At 41.4% G+C, this 17,378-nt stretch overlaps 2 protein-coding genes across 11 annotated transcripts in view; one reads left to right on the plus strand and one right to left on the minus strand.

Annotated features, from left to right (window-relative positions):
* The window catches only part of SEPTIN10 (septin 10), a 123,660-nt gene extending 111,725 nt beyond the window's left edge, over positions 1 to 11,935 (minus strand). For all 10 annotated transcript variants that reach the window (XM_045885322.2, XM_045885316.2, XM_064572703.1 and 7 more), the window contains exon 1: positions 11,379 to 11,935. Coding sequence is in view for 7 of the 10 variants with exons in the window: in XM_045885316.2 (XP_045741272.1) it covers positions 11,379 to 11,405 (27 nt within the window). In the remaining 3 variants the exon portion in view is untranslated. The remainder of the gene's footprint in view (positions 1 to 11,378) is intronic.
* Positions 11,936 to 12,040: 105 nt separating this feature from the next.
* SOWAHC (sosondowah ankyrin repeat domain family member C) lies at positions 12,041 to 16,654 on the plus strand. Its single transcript, XM_045885324.3, has one exon. It carries the CDS (start codon positions 12,224 to 12,226, stop codon positions 13,841 to 13,843), a length of 1,620 nt encoding a protein of 539 aa, XP_045741280.1. The 5' UTR covers positions 12,041 to 12,223; the 3' UTR covers positions 13,844 to 16,654.
* The last annotated feature ends 724 nt before the right edge of the window (positions 16,655 to 17,378 follow it).

A 17,378-nucleotide genomic window follows, 5' to 3' on the forward strand; every position in this document is an offset into this window, starting at 1 on the left:
GACACTCTGGTAAAGGCAAAACAATTGGGGCAGAAAACTGATTAAGTGATTGTCAGAGATCAGGAGAAAGACTACAAAGAAGCACAAAGGAATAGGGGGTTGGACAGTGATAGAACTGTTCTATATCTTTGATTATGGTTATGGTTACACAACTGCTTGTGTTCATCAAAACTCATGGAACTTTATACTAAAAAAGGGTAAATTTCACTACACATATATTATACCTCAACAAAAAAACTTAATTCATGAAGCTATAACAAAATTTGCTAACTAAACATAAGTAATCAATACATGGGAAAGCCATAGCTAACAAAAACTTAGAACATCTGAGGATAAACTAAGACAACATATTTGTAAGCAGCAATAAAAAAGTAAATATACACCAAAATAAGCAAATGCAAAAGGAGATTAAAATATTTTCTCCAACTGTTCAAATTACAATTCAGCATTAGGTTCTTTTGGCTCTCAGAATTATGTGGAAACTGTAAATTATATTTCTTTTCTATACAACAGAATCTCTGTTACTATATGACAAGCAGCCACCTTCTCCCAAAAGAGAGAGCCCTAGAAATGATCTCAATGGTCCATGTCACAGCAGAGAAGAGTTAACATGACGTCAGTATAAATGTATGGCTTAAGAAGGCTGTTAGAATTAACTGCTTATGGTGGCAACAGATGCAAACTGCTGGAGCACAAAGTAACTGCCAAAGCCCTGTATGAGGGTCTGGGACAAGGAGGTACAATGAAAACATGAACAAAACAAGATTTCTCTGGGGGCGCCTGGGTGGCTCAGTTGGTTGGGTGTCTGCCTTTGGCTCAGGTCATGATCCTGGAGTCCTGGGATCAAGCCTTGCATAGGGCTCCCTGCTACCCTCTGCCCCTCACCCCACTTGTGTTCTCTCTCACTCTCTCTGCCTCTCTCTCGAGTAAATAAAATCTTTAAAAAAAAAAAGATTTCTCAGTAAAATTTAAGAAAGTTAACCCTCATCCCCCACAAAATGAATAACAGTATTGAGCTCCTGGGGTTAGGAGGATAAATGTGATAATACAACCTAAGTACTTGTCACAGGGAAAGCACCTTAGCATTTGGTAACATTCAATTATCCCGGCGGATATACTCAAAGCAGCAAAGGAGAAATCCATATAAAAATATATCTTGAGGGGCACCTGGGTGGCTCAGTCGGTTAAGCGTCCGACTCTTGGTTTCCGCTCAGGTCATGATCTCAGGGTCATGGGATCCAGGCCTGAGCCCAACTGAGCTCCACGCTCAGCACAGAGTATGTGCTTGAGATTCTCTCCCCCTCTGCCCCTCCTGCTCATGCTCTCTCTCTTTCTCTCTCTGGCAAATAAATAAATAAATCTTTAGGAAAAAAAATGTAAAAACACATCTTGAATACTTTAATGTTTGCAAAGATCTTTAGAAATTATTAGACCACTAAAAGAAGTAAAAATATGTCCAAAGAAGTTGAAAGTAATGGCTAAAGTTCCCTTTAGTTTTTTACAACTATACCTAAAAAAATTTAAAGGGAATTTTTTCATGATTAGTAAATACAATTAAAAGGTATCTCATGTTATTTTAAGATTGAGTATACAGACTCAGTCTGAGATATTGAATCTTCTTCCTACCTAAAATATACAGCCAGTTCTTCTAATCTATAGCCATCTCTTCTTTAGCTCAATATTGAACTCTTGCAAACTCTTCACTATATAACTTAAAACTAGTACAAATCATAATCTTACAAATAGGTTGTATTTTCCAAAAGTTCATTTCAGTAATAAGCTTCTTGAAGTTAGAATACAGTTTCCATAGAAACAATATTATAAATGGAGTTCAGTCCTGAGTAGGTTCACAAATGCCTTATTTATTTACCTATGATATACAAACAATTTACAGCCCAAGACTAAGTTTTCAAATCCAGCAGCTAACTAAGAAGAAAGCATATTTGCTGCCCTCTTCCTAGAAGACCAACTCTAGGTCATGCATTTGTAGTGGAGATATTACCTAACCCACAGAAAGGTGGTGGAAATCAGCCCTTAGGGCATGAAAAACCCCAAAGTCAATGGTTTGTAGCCCTCCTAAGCTCAACCTACCTAAAAGAATTGTTCTTTGGTATTGAATTCCTCTTATCAGGGAGAACTTAAAGTTATTCAATTAATTAGATTAATTTTAAAAGACTGATTAAATCTCTTATTAACAAAATTTGATTTAAATTTAATTTTTCACCTTAAGGGGCAATAACGAAAATAAAAGGTTGAGAACTACTACTCTAGGTAAACCTTGGGACAGGACATGTTTGCCATTTTGTCTTTTCCCACCTTGCTTTTGCAGCACTCTCCCATGCTGTCTTTCCCACTCCAGTCTCTTCCCCCAATCTGGCCCTAAATCAAAACTGCCCACCCGTATTCACTCCTAATGGATTCCCTTTCTGGATTCCCAAGACCTCACCAGGTGTTAGGAAAGTGACCCACTGACTTTCCAGAGCTAGCTATACTTACCCACTGACTTCCCAGAGCTAGCTATACTTTCACAAGAGAATAAGTGGATTTCATGCAGTATAAATGGGAAAATGCTGAAGATCATACTGGAGGTGGGGGATAATTCAATGTTTTTGTTTTTGAAGCCCTGACTCACTGCTCTGCATACTGAGCAGTACTAGCTATGAATATGTCAAAGAGGACAATTTCTCATCCACATATACAGGACCACCCTAGTTAACAACACCTCTTAAAATAAGACTCCTTTATAACAAAGACATCTTTTGATTTTCAAAAATCATTTGAGCAATTCTGGCTTAATCCACAGCTCAAAGTAATGTTCCAGCTATAGAGTATACATACAACTAGGCAAAATATTGCTGAGCACAACTTATATTTGTTTATGAAAAAAACAGCATACAGGGGCGCCTGGGTGGCTCAGTCGTTAAGCATCTGCCTTCGGCTCAGGTCATGATCCCAGGGTCCTGAGATCCAGCTCCACATAGGGCTCCTTGCTCAGAGGGAAGTCTGCTTCTCCCTCCCCCACTCCCCCTGCTTGTGTTCCCTCTCTCACTGTCTCTCTTGTCAAAAAATAAATAAAATCTTAAAAAAAAACAAACAAAAAACCAGCATACAGATGACTCACAAAATATCTTTCTACACATATAAGGCTAACCAAAACAACAGGACTCCTTAGTGTCTCTATAAGCATAGCCCACACAGAGAGTAGGATAAACTTGACCTGGTTCTTAAGAGGAGAGGGGAAAGGAGATCAGAGATGTCTGACGATTCTCCCATCTTCTCTTTGGTAAACCCCTTGGTCATGTGACACTAGGCTGCTTAAAACTAGCTTGAAGGGGCTGAGGCACCCATCATACCTGGCAAGGACCTGCAGGGCTGGGTCATCCTGGTCTCACCCCACACCCAAATCTCAAACACAACTGTCTCTTCTCCTTTCCCCTAACCATAGCCCCTTCTTCTTCCTATGTATATATTACTTTGTTCAACATACAGCATTATTTTAGTTTATATTTCAATTTAATATATTACTCTGGTCTGACATCCCAGCAAATAACCCTAGGCCTCCTATATAATTTCTACCTCTGGTCATAAGGATTTTGGAACACAACTTTTGTTAACGAAATGATTACTATGCAATCTCCACTATACTGCTGTATACTTTTCTGTCAGTTGTCTCAGGCCTAGACATCAGAGCATGTAGGATTCTTTAAATGGAAAAAGATGTGGGACAGCCTTAAATGGAACATGGCTGAGAGGGTCTATCTTTATCCCTCTCCTCTAACAGAGACTCTATAGCCTTAGCTCTCCCCTGTTCTTATCAGAGAAACTACCACTTTCTCTCACTTGAGTCTCCAAGCATCTTCCCTTGTAACAGAAAGAAGTGGGAGTGAAATTCTAAAGCCTAGGATCATTCTCCTTAGTTTATATATCCCCAAGGGTGAATTTCAAAAATCGTTCACATGCTGTTTGAATTTACCTTCCTTTCTAGTCTCAATACCCAGTTCACTTTTTAAAATTTGGCCTGACAATTTACTTACTCCATAATTTATAACTGTCTAGTGTCTGAAAAAAACAGACTGAAAGAAATCTGAAAATTCTAGAATTCCCAATGTAGTCAATTCATGGTTACTGAGAGAATATGATGGTAACCATGTTTCTCCAAACACAAGGTCTAAAGGGATCATGGTACTTAGAAAGATAACTGGCACTGTTGCAGAAAATCCAGGACTCAAGCAAGACTTTATTCTAACTAGGTAAAACTGTAATCACACACCTTCATTCATCTATGATAATAAGGTTTGTAGGTAGCCAAAGGGAAACCTGTACATTTGATGCGACATTATTTAAGCAAAGCAAACAAGGAAAAGGGGGCGTGCCAAAATATATAAGGTTGGCAAACAAAATTCACCCTCAAAATGTCATGTTCTGGAATGAACTGTTTCAGCTAAATCCTCAGTGAAAAATCTCAAGACTTGCTGAGAAAAGAATATTGGAACAAAATATGCATAATTACTAAAAGTAATACTAACAAAGTCTAAGTGCTATGTCCCAGTCTACAAAATCATATTTATTTTTAAGGTATTTAAAATGAGTTTTTCATCTTTTATTTATGTTATTGAGACTATAAGAAATGTGATTCCTATTTCCGTGATCTTCAAATCAGTAGTAGATAACAAATATTACAAGGTGTTAAATAAATTTTTGAAATAAAGCATCAAACTTCCTTCCAGATATGAGAAGAAAGTGTAAAATCAAAGTTCTGAGAGAGCTTTGAAAATCAGGTATTTTGTATTAGAAGTACTTAAAATCTTAAGCAGAGAAAATCAGATTTAATACGGTTAAAAATGGAGGTTGATACATATTCCTGAAGAGAGGATATCTATTCTGAAGTAAAATATAAAATTTTAAAAGTACTGCCCTTCCTCTTCTCCCACACACTAAATTAAATACATACATATATACATACATACATACGTACATACCAATACAAATAGGTAGTCTGGGACTTTGTTAGGATCAAAACCGGTCTGGGAATGCCTAAAAGGTATGACATTATCTGTGTCCAGCCTGGTGGAAGGTGGAGCTTCATGAAAGCATAAATGTAGACCAAGAAATAGCTCCTGGCTGCCTGTAAGAATTTATAATTTCTGGGGCGCCTGGGTGGCTCAGTCGTTAAGCGTCTGCCTTCGGCTCAGGTCATGATCCCAGGGTCCTGGGATCGAGTCCCACATCGGGCTCCCTGCTCGGCAGGAAGCCTGCTTCTCACTCTCCCACTCCCCCTGCTTGTGTTCCTGCTCTCACTATCTCTCTCTCTGTCAAATAAATAAATAAAATCTTTATTAAAAAAAAAAAAGAATTTATAATTTCTGCATTTAACATTCAACAAGAATAAAATGATTCAAGGTGAACTTATTTTCCATATAAAGAATAATCAACATCTGTCAACAATATATAATCATGGCTCTGAAGGATACAAAGAATATTAAAGGTTGCTCTTCCTGAAGACAGATCATGAGGGGGAAAATGACAGACAGAGGGGGAAAATGCAAGGCTCATTAAAACTTAATTGATGCAAAAAGTTAAGTAACAATACAAAACATAAGTTAGGAGGTATTACAAAGTAGCATATGACTAAGTGGCAAATGAGCAGTATGACAGATTGTCAAGGATTAGGATTCTCTGGGAAAGCTTCAGAGAAGGTTGGACAGGAACCTGGTCTTTCATTATCCTATAATGATTATAGGAGCTGGATCAGTGGGAAAAAAAAGGATGTTTCTCCATATGGAGAAATGGAAATACACAAGGCACTGAGGTGGTAATTAATTCCAGGACATGAAAGTAGAAAATTAAGAATCACAACTTCGAAACAGAAAATAAAACAAATGAGGAAAGCCTCTAAGATACATTCTCTTCACTGAAGGATAACTAAAAAAGAAACATAAAAGAGTTCAGAAGCATTACAGCTGAAAGAAGAAATCACAAATGCAGATAAAAGTTGAAAAAATTCAGACACCATTTAAAAGTTTTGGTAAGGATAATCTGGAAAAGCGGCAAATTCCAAGTGCTTTTCTCAGGAGAAAGGAAAAGATAGTCAACGTTATTTCAAGATCTACTATTGCAGTCAGCAATAAATAACTATACAGTCAAGATCTCTTGAATCATAACACTTATGCAATTACTAATAAGGGACAATGCTGGAGACAGTGGCAGAAACAATATGGCCAAGAGCAGATCTCACCATCACCAGCTATAATTCCTTGAGCAAAATATGAAACTTCCCTAAGTCCTGATGTTCTCTCCTCTTAAAAAAAGTCTGAAAACCTATCAACTGAGATTTAACATAGCTCTTTAAAAAATAAAGGTAAAATGAAAATGAAAATACAACATACCCAAATTTGTGGGACACAGCTAAAGCTATGCTGTGAGGGAAATTCACACCACCAAGTCCATATATTTATTAGAAAGGAGGAAAAGTCTCAAATCAGTGATCTAGGGTCTACCCTCAAAAACTGAGAAAAAGAAGAGCAAAAGAAACTGAGAACAAGCAAAAATAAATAAATAAAGGTAAGATGATAAATAAATTATATTTAAATACAAAAACAATAGAGAAAAATCAATGAACTAAAGCGAGTTCTTTGAAAAGATGAAATTGACAAACTTCTAGCAAAATGGACCAAGAAAGGAAGAAGACACAAATTAACCCTATGAGGAATGTTACAGGGAACATCATTACAGACCCTGAAGACATCAAAACGATAATAAAGGGAATATTATGAACAACTCTATACACATAAATTTAACAACTGGGAAGGAATGGATCACCAAACAACCCATTACCACAGTTCATCCAATAAGAAATAATATTAATAGCCACATAACTACTAAGGAAATAAAATCTGTAATTTTAAAACTCTAAAAAAGAAACCTCCAGGCCCAGATGGTTTCACTGAAGAAGGCTATCAAACATTTAAAAAAGAATTAACACCAATTCTACACACACTCTTCTAGAAAAAGAAAAGGAGGGAACACTTCCCAATTAATGTTATGAAGCCATTATTACTCTGATACCAGACCAAGACAATACAAAAAACCTACAGGCCAATATCCCTCATGAATTGATAGAAATCTACAAAAAAATCTGCGTCTGTGATGAAAGACTGAATGTCTTCCCCTCAACATCACAAACAAAGCAAGAACATCTATTCTTACCACTCTTTTTCAAATAATGCTACAAGTCCTAAGCAGCACAAATAAGGCAGCAAGAAAAGACAGATTGGAAAGAAAGAAATAAAACTGTCTCTATGTGCAAATGACATGATTTTCTATGAAGACCATCCCAAGGAATGCACTAGGAATCCCAGCTTCAAGAATAAATGAATTCAGCAAGGTCAAAGGACACAAGATAAATATACTAAAATAAACTGTATTTCTATATGTTAACAATGAATATAGGGATGATAAAATTAAAAATATAATTTACAATTGCTTAAAAAAATGAAAGGGGTGTAAATCAAACATGCAAGACTTGTATGCTGAAAACTACATAATGCTGAAGAAAGAAATGAAAGAAAATATAAAGAAATGGGGAGAGACACCATGTCTGTAAGTTGGAAGACTCAACATACGAGAGATTTCAATTCTCCCTAAATTGATAGATTTAATGTAATCCTTATCAAAATCCTAGCAAAATTCTTTGTAGATATTGACAAGAATATTCTAAAATTTATAATGAAAGGCAAAGGAACTAGAATAACCAAATAATTTTTGAAAAAATAAGAATAGGGGCACCTGGGTGGCTCAGTCGGTTAAGCATCTGCCTTCAACTTAGGTCATGGGATCGAACCCCGTGTCGGGTTCCCTGCTTGGTGGCAAGCCTGCTTCTCCCGCTTCTCCCTCTTCTCCCCACCTGTGCTCTCTCTCGCTATCTCTGTCTCTCTTTTAAATAAATAAAATAAATAAATAATCTTAAAAAAAAAAGAAAAATAAAAAAGTGAGAAGTACCAATCCACTCTATTTCAAGACTTATACAGCTACAAGAATCAAGGCTGTGTGCTAATAGGGACCCACAAATAGATCCACACAAATATACTCAACTGCTTTTTGACAAAGTGCAAAAACAATTCAACAGAGGATAGATAGCATTTTTAACAAATGGTGTTGGAGCACCCACAAGCCAAAAAATGACACTTGATCTAGTCTTAAACCTTATACAAAAACTAACTCAAAACAGGTCATGGGCTTGGGGCTCCTGGGTGGCTCAGTCAGTTAAGAGTCTGACTCTTGATTTCAGCTCAGGTCATGACCTCAGGGTCATAAGATGGAGCCCTGCAGCAGGGCTCCACCCTCAGCAGGGAGTCTGCTTGAATTCTCTCTTTCCCTCTCCCTCTGCCCCTTCCTCCATTCACACTCTCTCTCTAAAATAAACAAAACCTTAAAAAAAAAAAAACAAAAACGGGTCATGGGCTTAATGTAAAATAATAAACTATAAAACTTTTAGGAAAAAAATGAGAAAACGTTTGGGATCTAAGGTTAGGCAAAGAGTTCTATGACTTAACACCAAAAGTATAATCCATTGGAGGAAAAACTGTTAAAACAGATTTTATCAAAACTAAAAACTTTTGCTCTGCAAAAGAGTCTTTTAAGAGGACAAGAAAAAAAAACAACAGACTGAGAGAAAACATTTGCAAACTACATATCAAGAAGGGACTGGCACCAGACAAATTTTTAAAAAAGAAAAAAAAACCCTCGAAAATCAACAGTAAAAAAATCCAATTAGCAAATGGGCTAAAGAAATGAAGAGACACTTGTGATGAGCACTAGGTATTATATGCAAGTAATGAATCATTGAACACTACATCAAAAACTAATGATGTACTATATGTTGGCTAACTGAACATAATAAAAAAAAAGAAATGAAGAGACATTTCACTGAAGAGAATATGCAGATGACAAATAGGCCCATGAAAAGATGCTAAACATCATTAACCATTAGGAGAATGCAAATTAAAACCACATACCTGTCATACATACATACATATCTATCAAAATGTCTAAATAAAAAATAGGAACACTAAATGCTGATGAGGATGTGGAGAGACTGACCCCACATACATTGCTGGTGGGAATGTAAAATGGTGCAGACACTCTGGAAAACAATTTTAACAGTTTTTCATCAAAACTAAACATGCGGGACACCCGGGTGGCTCAGACGGTTAAGCGTCTGCCTTCAGCTTAGGTCATGATCCCAGGGTCCTCAGATGGTGTCCCGCATCGGGCTCCTTGCTCAGCCGGGAGTCTGCTTCTCCCTCTGCCGCTCCCCCTGCTCTCTCTTTTTCTCTCTCTCTGACAAATAAATAAATAAAATCTTTTAAAAAACAAAAAAAACCCTAAACATGCAACTGCCTTGTGAACCAGCAACTATACTCCTGGGCATTTATCCCAGAGAAATGAAGACTTATATGACATGACATGTTACTGCACTGGAATGTTTACAACAACATTATTCATAGTAGCCCAACAATGGAAACAACTAAATGTCCTTCAAACAAAGTGTGGTACATCCATACCATGGAATACCACTCAGCAATTAAAAGGAGCAAACTAAAGACACATGCAACCACCTGGATGAAATCTCCAGAGAATTTTGCTCCATGAAAAAAATCCAATCCCAAAAGGTTACATACTATGTGATTCCATTATATAACAGTCTTAAAATGAGAAAATTACAGAAATGAAAAACAGATTACTGGTTGTCAGGGGTTAAGGAGGAAGTGGGGTAGAAATGAAGTGGATGTGGTATAAATGGACAACCTGAGGGATCCTGTGGTGATGGAAGGTTCTCTATCTTCACAGTTATCAGTAGCAATGTCCTGGTTGTGGTCTTGTACTACAGTTTTGCAAGATGTTATTATTGAAGAAAACTGGATTAAGGGTACAGGGGATCTCTATTATTTACTAACTGCAAAACTACATCTGAATCCTCAATTACCTCAAAATAAAAAGTTAAATTAGAAAATAAAGGTAGCATTATTGCAAAATAAGTACAGCAACTGACAAGAAATCCAACACCAATTAAATGAAGTGCTCTCTTTAGCCCACGTTTAATTCTGACAATTACTCTGAATCAGAGTTTATAAAACACATTTTCCTCACCTACATACGCACACCAAGCAACTGTAGCACAGTTCAGACAGAAAAACAGATTTCACCAAACACGTGATAAAAGTGGAAAGAGACCTGGGCTGTATCAGGGAGAAAAGTCCTTATCCAGGCTCTATCAAAGAAACGCTGTATAACTTCCACACATCACCTTACCTCTATGGCTACAATCTGAACTCTGTTCCTACTATCTAAACTAATTTAGGAGATTGCTTAGACCAGTAGTTCCCAAACATTTTGGTCTCAGGCCCCCAAAGAGCTTTCACTTACCTGGATTACAAACATTAATGTTTACAGCATTAGTAATTAAAAGAGAATTTTTTTAGAAGACAAGTACACACATTAGCCCTCAGAATGGTGAGGTCATCCCACCTCATGCAGTCTCTGGAAAATTCAATGTGTACTTAGAAAGAGGGTGAAAAGGGCAAATAACTGCTTGGTATTGTTATGAAAATAATTGTGACCACACCTTGAGAACCACTGGCTTACTATCAAATGAGGTAAATATTTAAGTGATTTTAAAAGTATAAAACACTGAACAAATCATTGAACAAAACTTACGTTCTTTTAATGTTCAAGGGTGCCAAGGCAAAGGAAAAAAAAAAGCTCAAATCCTAATGGAGGACAACTTGGACAAGCGCACAGTTGGTAAAAAGAGGGAGCTTCTTGAAAGTCCAAGGAATCTGGGCTCCAGTGGGTATAGTCAGGGAAGAGTGTACAACCATAAAATATTACACTACTATTGCATTAATCTGCTCTGTGCGCCCAAAACCGTTATAAAAATGATGGACCCACAATCACTGTTTCAGATTTAACTTTTGGCGAGACAGGGAAGCAATGAAAAAACCTCCAGCCACTCCAGCACCGCGCTCTCCGCGAGCTGTGGGGGTCCGCCCTGGGCCTCGCTTCTGGAGGCGAGGTACAGCCACGCCGGGCGTCTCCTCCGCTGCAGCAGAAGAGAATCCCCCCATTCCCAACCGGGTTGGACCAGCCGGCCGCGGGAGCCCGGAGAGTGGGCAGTTAAGGGCTGGGGAGGGGCGCGGCTCACAATCGCCGCCTGAACTGGACGGGGCCGGGACTGGGCTGCCGGCCCTGAGCCCCGGGCTAAGGAAGTTACGCTAGGACCCCGGGAAAGGCGGGGCGGGGGTCCTGGGAGTTGGGCCCTTGGGGGAGGGGGCAGCGCTGAGCAGCGAAGGGGGCTTGAGGGGTCGACCGGGACTCACCAGGTGCCGCGCCACCTCAGAGGTCATGGTCCCGAGCGAGAGCTGAGCGAAGGCGGGGGTCCCAGTGAAGCGGGGGTCTCAGCCCCGGCTCCCGAGCGAGCGTCCGGACCACGAAGGGAACCAAGGGGGGGCCGGAACGGGTGGAACGCGCGAAGCGCGGGCCGGAGGCGGGTGTAACGGGCGGGACCAGCCTCCGCTGGGGGAGGGGGGTAGCATGGAGGGGGTGTTGGGGAAAGGGGAGGAGCCAAGCCTAGTGGCCTCAGTGACGCGAGGGCGCAGAGCCGGAGGGCGGAGGCCCCCACTAGGCGGGGCGCGCGCCATTAACCGCGCCAAATCGTTGAGCGGGCGCGCGAAGCGAGCCTCTCATAGGAGTGCCCCTCGACGTCTCATAGAACGACAAATTCATGCAGGGGGAGGGTGACTGGAGGAGATTCGGGACCTGAGGAAGAAGATGCGAGGAAACAAACCTCGGCCAGCGGACAGCAGCGGGCGGGCGCACTGATTGCGGGCCCCCGCGAAGGCCGGAAGTGGGCGGGCCATGGGGCGGGGAGGGGGCGTGCCCGCCGGCGGCCGGCGGGAGCCGAGCTTGCGGCCAGCACGGGGACCGGAAGTGGGCGGGTTCGGGGGCGGGGTGCAGCCGGCGGGGGCGGGGCCGGCGGGGGCGTGTTCGCCCGGGGCGCGGCCCCAGTAAGGCGGTGGTGGCGTCTCCCGCCGCGGACAGCCAGGCACGGACCCTGAGGAGCTAGCCGATTCGACTGTACGTCGGTCAGAAGCCAGCGTTTGGAAGCCGGCCGAGATGGGGCCGGGTTGAACCGCCCGCCGCCGGACGAGCAGCGCGGCCAAGGATGGAGGGGCCGGCGGAGTTCAGCCCCGAAGCCGTGCTGCGCTTCCTCTCGGAGCGCGGGGGTCGGGCCCGGCACGCCGAGCTGGTGCGGCACTTCAGGGGTGCCCTGGGCGGCGAGCCCGAGCAGCGCACCCGCGCCCGCGCCCTTTTCAAGGAGCTGGTCAATGCGGTGGCTACGGTGCGCACCGACCCTGCCGACGGCTCTAAGTACGTGCACCTTAAGAAGAGGTTCTTGGAGGAGGCCCCACCGTCCGAAGCCGTGCCCCCACGGGACCTCCCCAGCATCTCGGTGACTGCAGAGCCCGAGTCCAGCAGCTGCGCCCCTGGGGCGCCCGACGGCCTGGTCGAGACCCGGGAGAGCGGCCTGTGCGCAGAGACGGCGTCCCCGGAGGCGTCCCCAAGTCCACGTTGCGAGCCCCCGGCCGCAGCGCTTGGGCGGCCAAGCGCGGCGGGCGAGAGCCGGAACGGGCTGCGCCTGAGCGGCGGTGCCCGGAGGAAAAACTCGCGGCGAGACATGCAACCTCCCCCCCGGGGACCGGTCCCCGGGCCCAGCGAGGACCTGGCGCCCCCGCCCCACGGCTGCGGCGAGATGGACTCGGGCAGCTCCCCCGGGGGCGTAACCACCCCAAGGTCTACCCGCCAGAACCTCCGGGACCTTGTGATGGGCAGCTCCCCGCAGCTGAAGAGGAGCGTTTGTCCCGGGGGGAGCAGCCCGGGCAGCTCCTCTGGGGGACTACGCGGCAAAGGCGGGGGCGACTCAGACAGCGCATCAGTCGCTTCGTCGTCGGCAGAGGAGGAGAGCAGCGGCGGGGGTTCAGTGACGCTGGACCCTCTAGAACACGCCTGGATGCTCTCAGCCTCTGAAGGCAAGTGGGACAGCCTGGAAGGGTTGCTCACCTGCGAGCCCGGCCTGCTCGCCAAGCGAGACTTTATCACTGGCTTCACCTGCCTGCATTGGGCCGCCAAGCACGGCAGACAGGAGCTCCTGGCCATGCTGGTCAACTTCGCTAACAAACACCAGCTGCCAGTGAACATCAACGCCAGGACAAGCGGAGGCTACACTGCCCTGCACTTAGCTGCCATGCACGGGCATGTGGAGGTGGTGAAGTTGCTGGTGGGGGCTTACGACGCAGACGTGGACATCAGGGACTACAGTGGGAAAAAGGCCTCTCAGTACCTGAGTCAGAGCATCGCGGAGGAAATCAAGAACCTGGTGGGAGCCCTGGACGAGGACGATGGAGAGAGTGCCACTGGCAGCGGGGGTGGGCGTTGGAGGCTTTCAAAGGTGCTCCCTTCACACCTCATCACCTACAAACTCTCACATGTTCTGGAGGATGGAGGGGATCATCACCATCATCACCACCACCACCAGCACTTGACTGAGGGATGGGCTGGAGCCAAAGCAAAGGATCCAGGTCGCAAGGGCCCCGGCAGCTCTAGTGGACGAATAAAACCCAGACTCAACAAAATCCGCTTCCGCACCCAGATCATCCACACTACACCCTCTTTCAGAGACCCGGAGCAGCCACTGGAGGAGGGGGAGGAGGAAGAGGAGGACCGGCCTCTTAAAGGCCACTCATCCTCATTCAAACTGAGGCCGAAGTCCAATGTATTTGGGTAAAAATAATTCCTTTTAGGAAATTCTAGGTTTATTGGTCTTCAGGAATAGAATACACAGTGTAGGCAAGGAAGAGAGACCAGAAAAGAGGCTAAATTCTGCATTCTTACTTGGGGAGTTGGAATGGGTGGGAGGAATTCCCCCTACCATTCTCTGTGAAGTAGGTTTCCAGTGATTTTTTTCATCAAACCGTGCCCTAGGCCTCTTTTCCCTATGCCACCCCTCTGCCCTGGAGTCCCTGTTTCTGAGGACTGGAAATGTATTTAAATTGGGTGTACAGAATTGATGATTGAGGGTTCCTTTGATTTTACCATTACTGGATGCCATGCAAAATAAGGAATATTGCACTTTCATGTTTCTGTTTTTAAAAGTGATTACTCTTCCAAGAGCAACAAGAAATGCAGGTTGTAATGAAATTGTAAGTGTGAACAAAACTACATACTGCTCTGGTTTTTTGTTTTTTACAAATTGCATTTACCTTTTAAAATACTACTGAAGGTCAGGTCAAAGTTGAAAAGCGACAATACCATTTAGAGAATAATGTGAATAAAAATGGTATCCTGTTTGTGTTGTAAGTAGTGCTCAACTATTTTTTTAAAAAGCAATTTCAACTTTAATCACTGAACTAAAGATACAGGCAACATTCATTTTTGAGGTAATCTATAGTGTGGTTTCCTCTTAACTATCTCTAGTATCACTGCACTCAGTGTTAAGGTACATTATTAATAACTACACAAATTTTTATTTAAAGAGAACACTTAACAACCTATGGTACTTTTAAGTAAAACATTGCCTTTGGTTCTGATTCTCACTAATTTGTTTTGCTATTATAAGTCTAAATTTGCCAGAGTTTTAATTCTAGGGATCATATAACCATTGGTTCTATTTGACATGACCCTATTTGGTGGTACTTAGATGTGAATTGCCTACAGAATCTGTTTCTGATTTAGACGACTAGCAAAAATTGGAGTAATTATTAAATCAATGATTCTCACATAAGGTACACTTTTTATTTTACTAATAAAGTACACTCATTGTGCTCATAGTCTGTGCTTTGTAGCAATGTTTGCAAATGTTTATAATACTAAAGACTTTCAATTTTCCAATGTTTCCTTGAATTTCTTAGAGACGTACAGTGAAGTTATTGAAAAGCTGGATAGTAAATCTACCCAGTTAAAAATAGCACTTTATAAAAGGGAAAAGAGAAGAGATGGGACTATTTATTTAAATGCTGCTGGCTATTGAATTCTTTTGTATATAAATGAAAAATACCTTTCTTTAAGATTACAGAGTTAAGTGTAGTTCTTAATCACATTTCATTAAAATTTGTTAAGGTAAACGTCTATATAATATAAAATTTAACTCACAAGCATATTAAATCAATTTGTAACAAGATTCAAAACAACTTTTTGGGAGACTAATTCTAACAAGTCCTTCTCTCTCAGTTTTTTTTTGGTGTCCTAACTGCTGAAATGTAAGTACCTGCAGCCCATAGAGGTACATAAGATGTGTATAAATGTGAATGAACCAGTATATAAATGGCGCAGAACTGGAGACTTAAGAGAGTTCTTAGATCTTTACTTTCCCAAGTAGGAGAAATTTGTACCAAGTTTGTCAACCTTTCTAGATAGCAATTGAATTTGTTTAAAGACATATCAAAAATATTCACATAAAATATAGAAACTATTATCCATTTGTGTGCTCTTTTTTTTAGGATTATGGAAGTGGGCTAGGTACCTTTGAGAAGCACTTTTATCCATACATATGGATAAAAACAGTCTAATTTTGTATAAATAGAGGTTCCTTGAAGGTGAAAAGCAGTCATTTGTTTGGAATCATATACAGATTACCTGTATCTAGTGCAGAACAAGCTATATAACTTCCCACCAAGGAATCTGACATTTCTTTTTTTTTTAAAGATTTTATTTATTTATTTGACAGAGTGAGACACAGCGAGAGAAGGAACACAAGCAGGGGGAGTCGAGAGGGAGAAGCAGGCTTCCTGCGGGGCAGGGAACCTAATGTGGGGCTCCATCCCAGGACCCTGGGACCATGACCTGAGCCGAAGGCAGGGGCTTAACAACTGAGCCACCCAGGCACCCTGGAATCTTATATTTCATTGACATATAAAGCTAAAGTGAACTATAAAAAGTAGATACTTCAGAGCCATCTAAATGTTCTATTAAAGTCAGTATTAATCTCAAAACGTCTATATTAGTAACTAATTGCACAAAATCTATAATTTACCGGATTTTTAGAGATTGAGTCAATACTTCATTTAACCTGCCTTTCACACTAAAGATTTTAAATTTTCCAATAAACTCTAAATTTTCAAAAATCATTCCTGAGGGGAACTACTTCTAACATTCCTTGTCATTATGTGCTTGTGTGCAATACGTATAGCATTTTCATCTACTTAAACTCTACATTCCTCTTATTTTTCAGTTTCCAAATTGAGATTATTAAAAGCAAATGATCTGTGTAATTTGATTTTGTGGAGTTGTGTCTGCCATATATGTCAATTACTTAGATGTTTGTTGATAGGAAACTGTAGGGTAGACAACCCAAGTATATCCATGTGTTTCTTATAGGTACACTTGAAACTAGTGAATGTTTGGTCACAATTCTCTACACTTTTATGGTATGTAAAATGCAGCTAGTTTATATAACTTGAAAATCTGGTACTATTTTATTCATGACTGAAATCTTGTGAGTCCAGTATGCCTTGTCTCTTATTTTTTAAATGAGTGAAACTTTGGGAGTTTATAGAGTATATAATTTGTAAAAGTTTGTTTGATCAAAATAAAAGGTTCACACTACATTTTTTCTCTGAATTGTCTAAATCATTGTAGTCCTTTATACTTCTTACCTGTGTAGTGTTTTATAGTTCACACAACGCTTTTCAAAGTTTCCATTTATATAATCCCTTTCCTGTCCCTTAAAGTTGATAAGGGAATGAAGGTTGATGGCTATTCAGGGTCACGAAGTAAATGGCAGCTAGTAAGATTTTAAGATTCAGTGCTTTTCTACAATATTTTCAGCACTTCAAATTGCCAAGTTTGGGCAAAACTACTGTAGTTTGGCTTCAGTGATGGAGGAATCAACTTGGACAGAAGGTAGTACCTTCACCATTACCTTTAAAAAAAACAAAAACAAAAAACGTATAGTTCATGCACACACCAACTAACCTGAACCCTTCCTACCCAGACCAGATCTTAAAGGTATAAGAATGCCTTTTTCTATTTTCTTCAATATCCATTAAGCTTTGATCATTAGTGAGCTCATTTCCTCACCAAATAAATACTTAGATCTTTATTTTAACAAAATTCACCTCTATTCAGATGTCAAAGGGATATGTGGGAAGCCTTGATGTACTTGTCTGCCGTTGCTCTCCTGGGAAGATCCAATTATCATTGCTGCTGGGGATTTTTGTTTTCACTCTTGCTTTATGACAACTTATAAAATATTCTTCCATACAATTGAAGGACTAAATAAGTCTAGTTTCTGTTTCTAGAATGACTTCTTTCCTTAGAAGTAC

The sequence above is a fragment of the Mirounga angustirostris genome, unplaced genomic scaffold (assembly GCF_029215605.1).
Source record: "Mirounga angustirostris isolate CCGP_5_RB_7025 unplaced genomic scaffold, mMirAng1.0.hap1 SCAF_10, whole genome shotgun sequence".
Lineage (NCBI taxonomy): Eukaryota > Metazoa > Chordata > Mammalia > Carnivora > Phocidae > Mirounga > Mirounga angustirostris.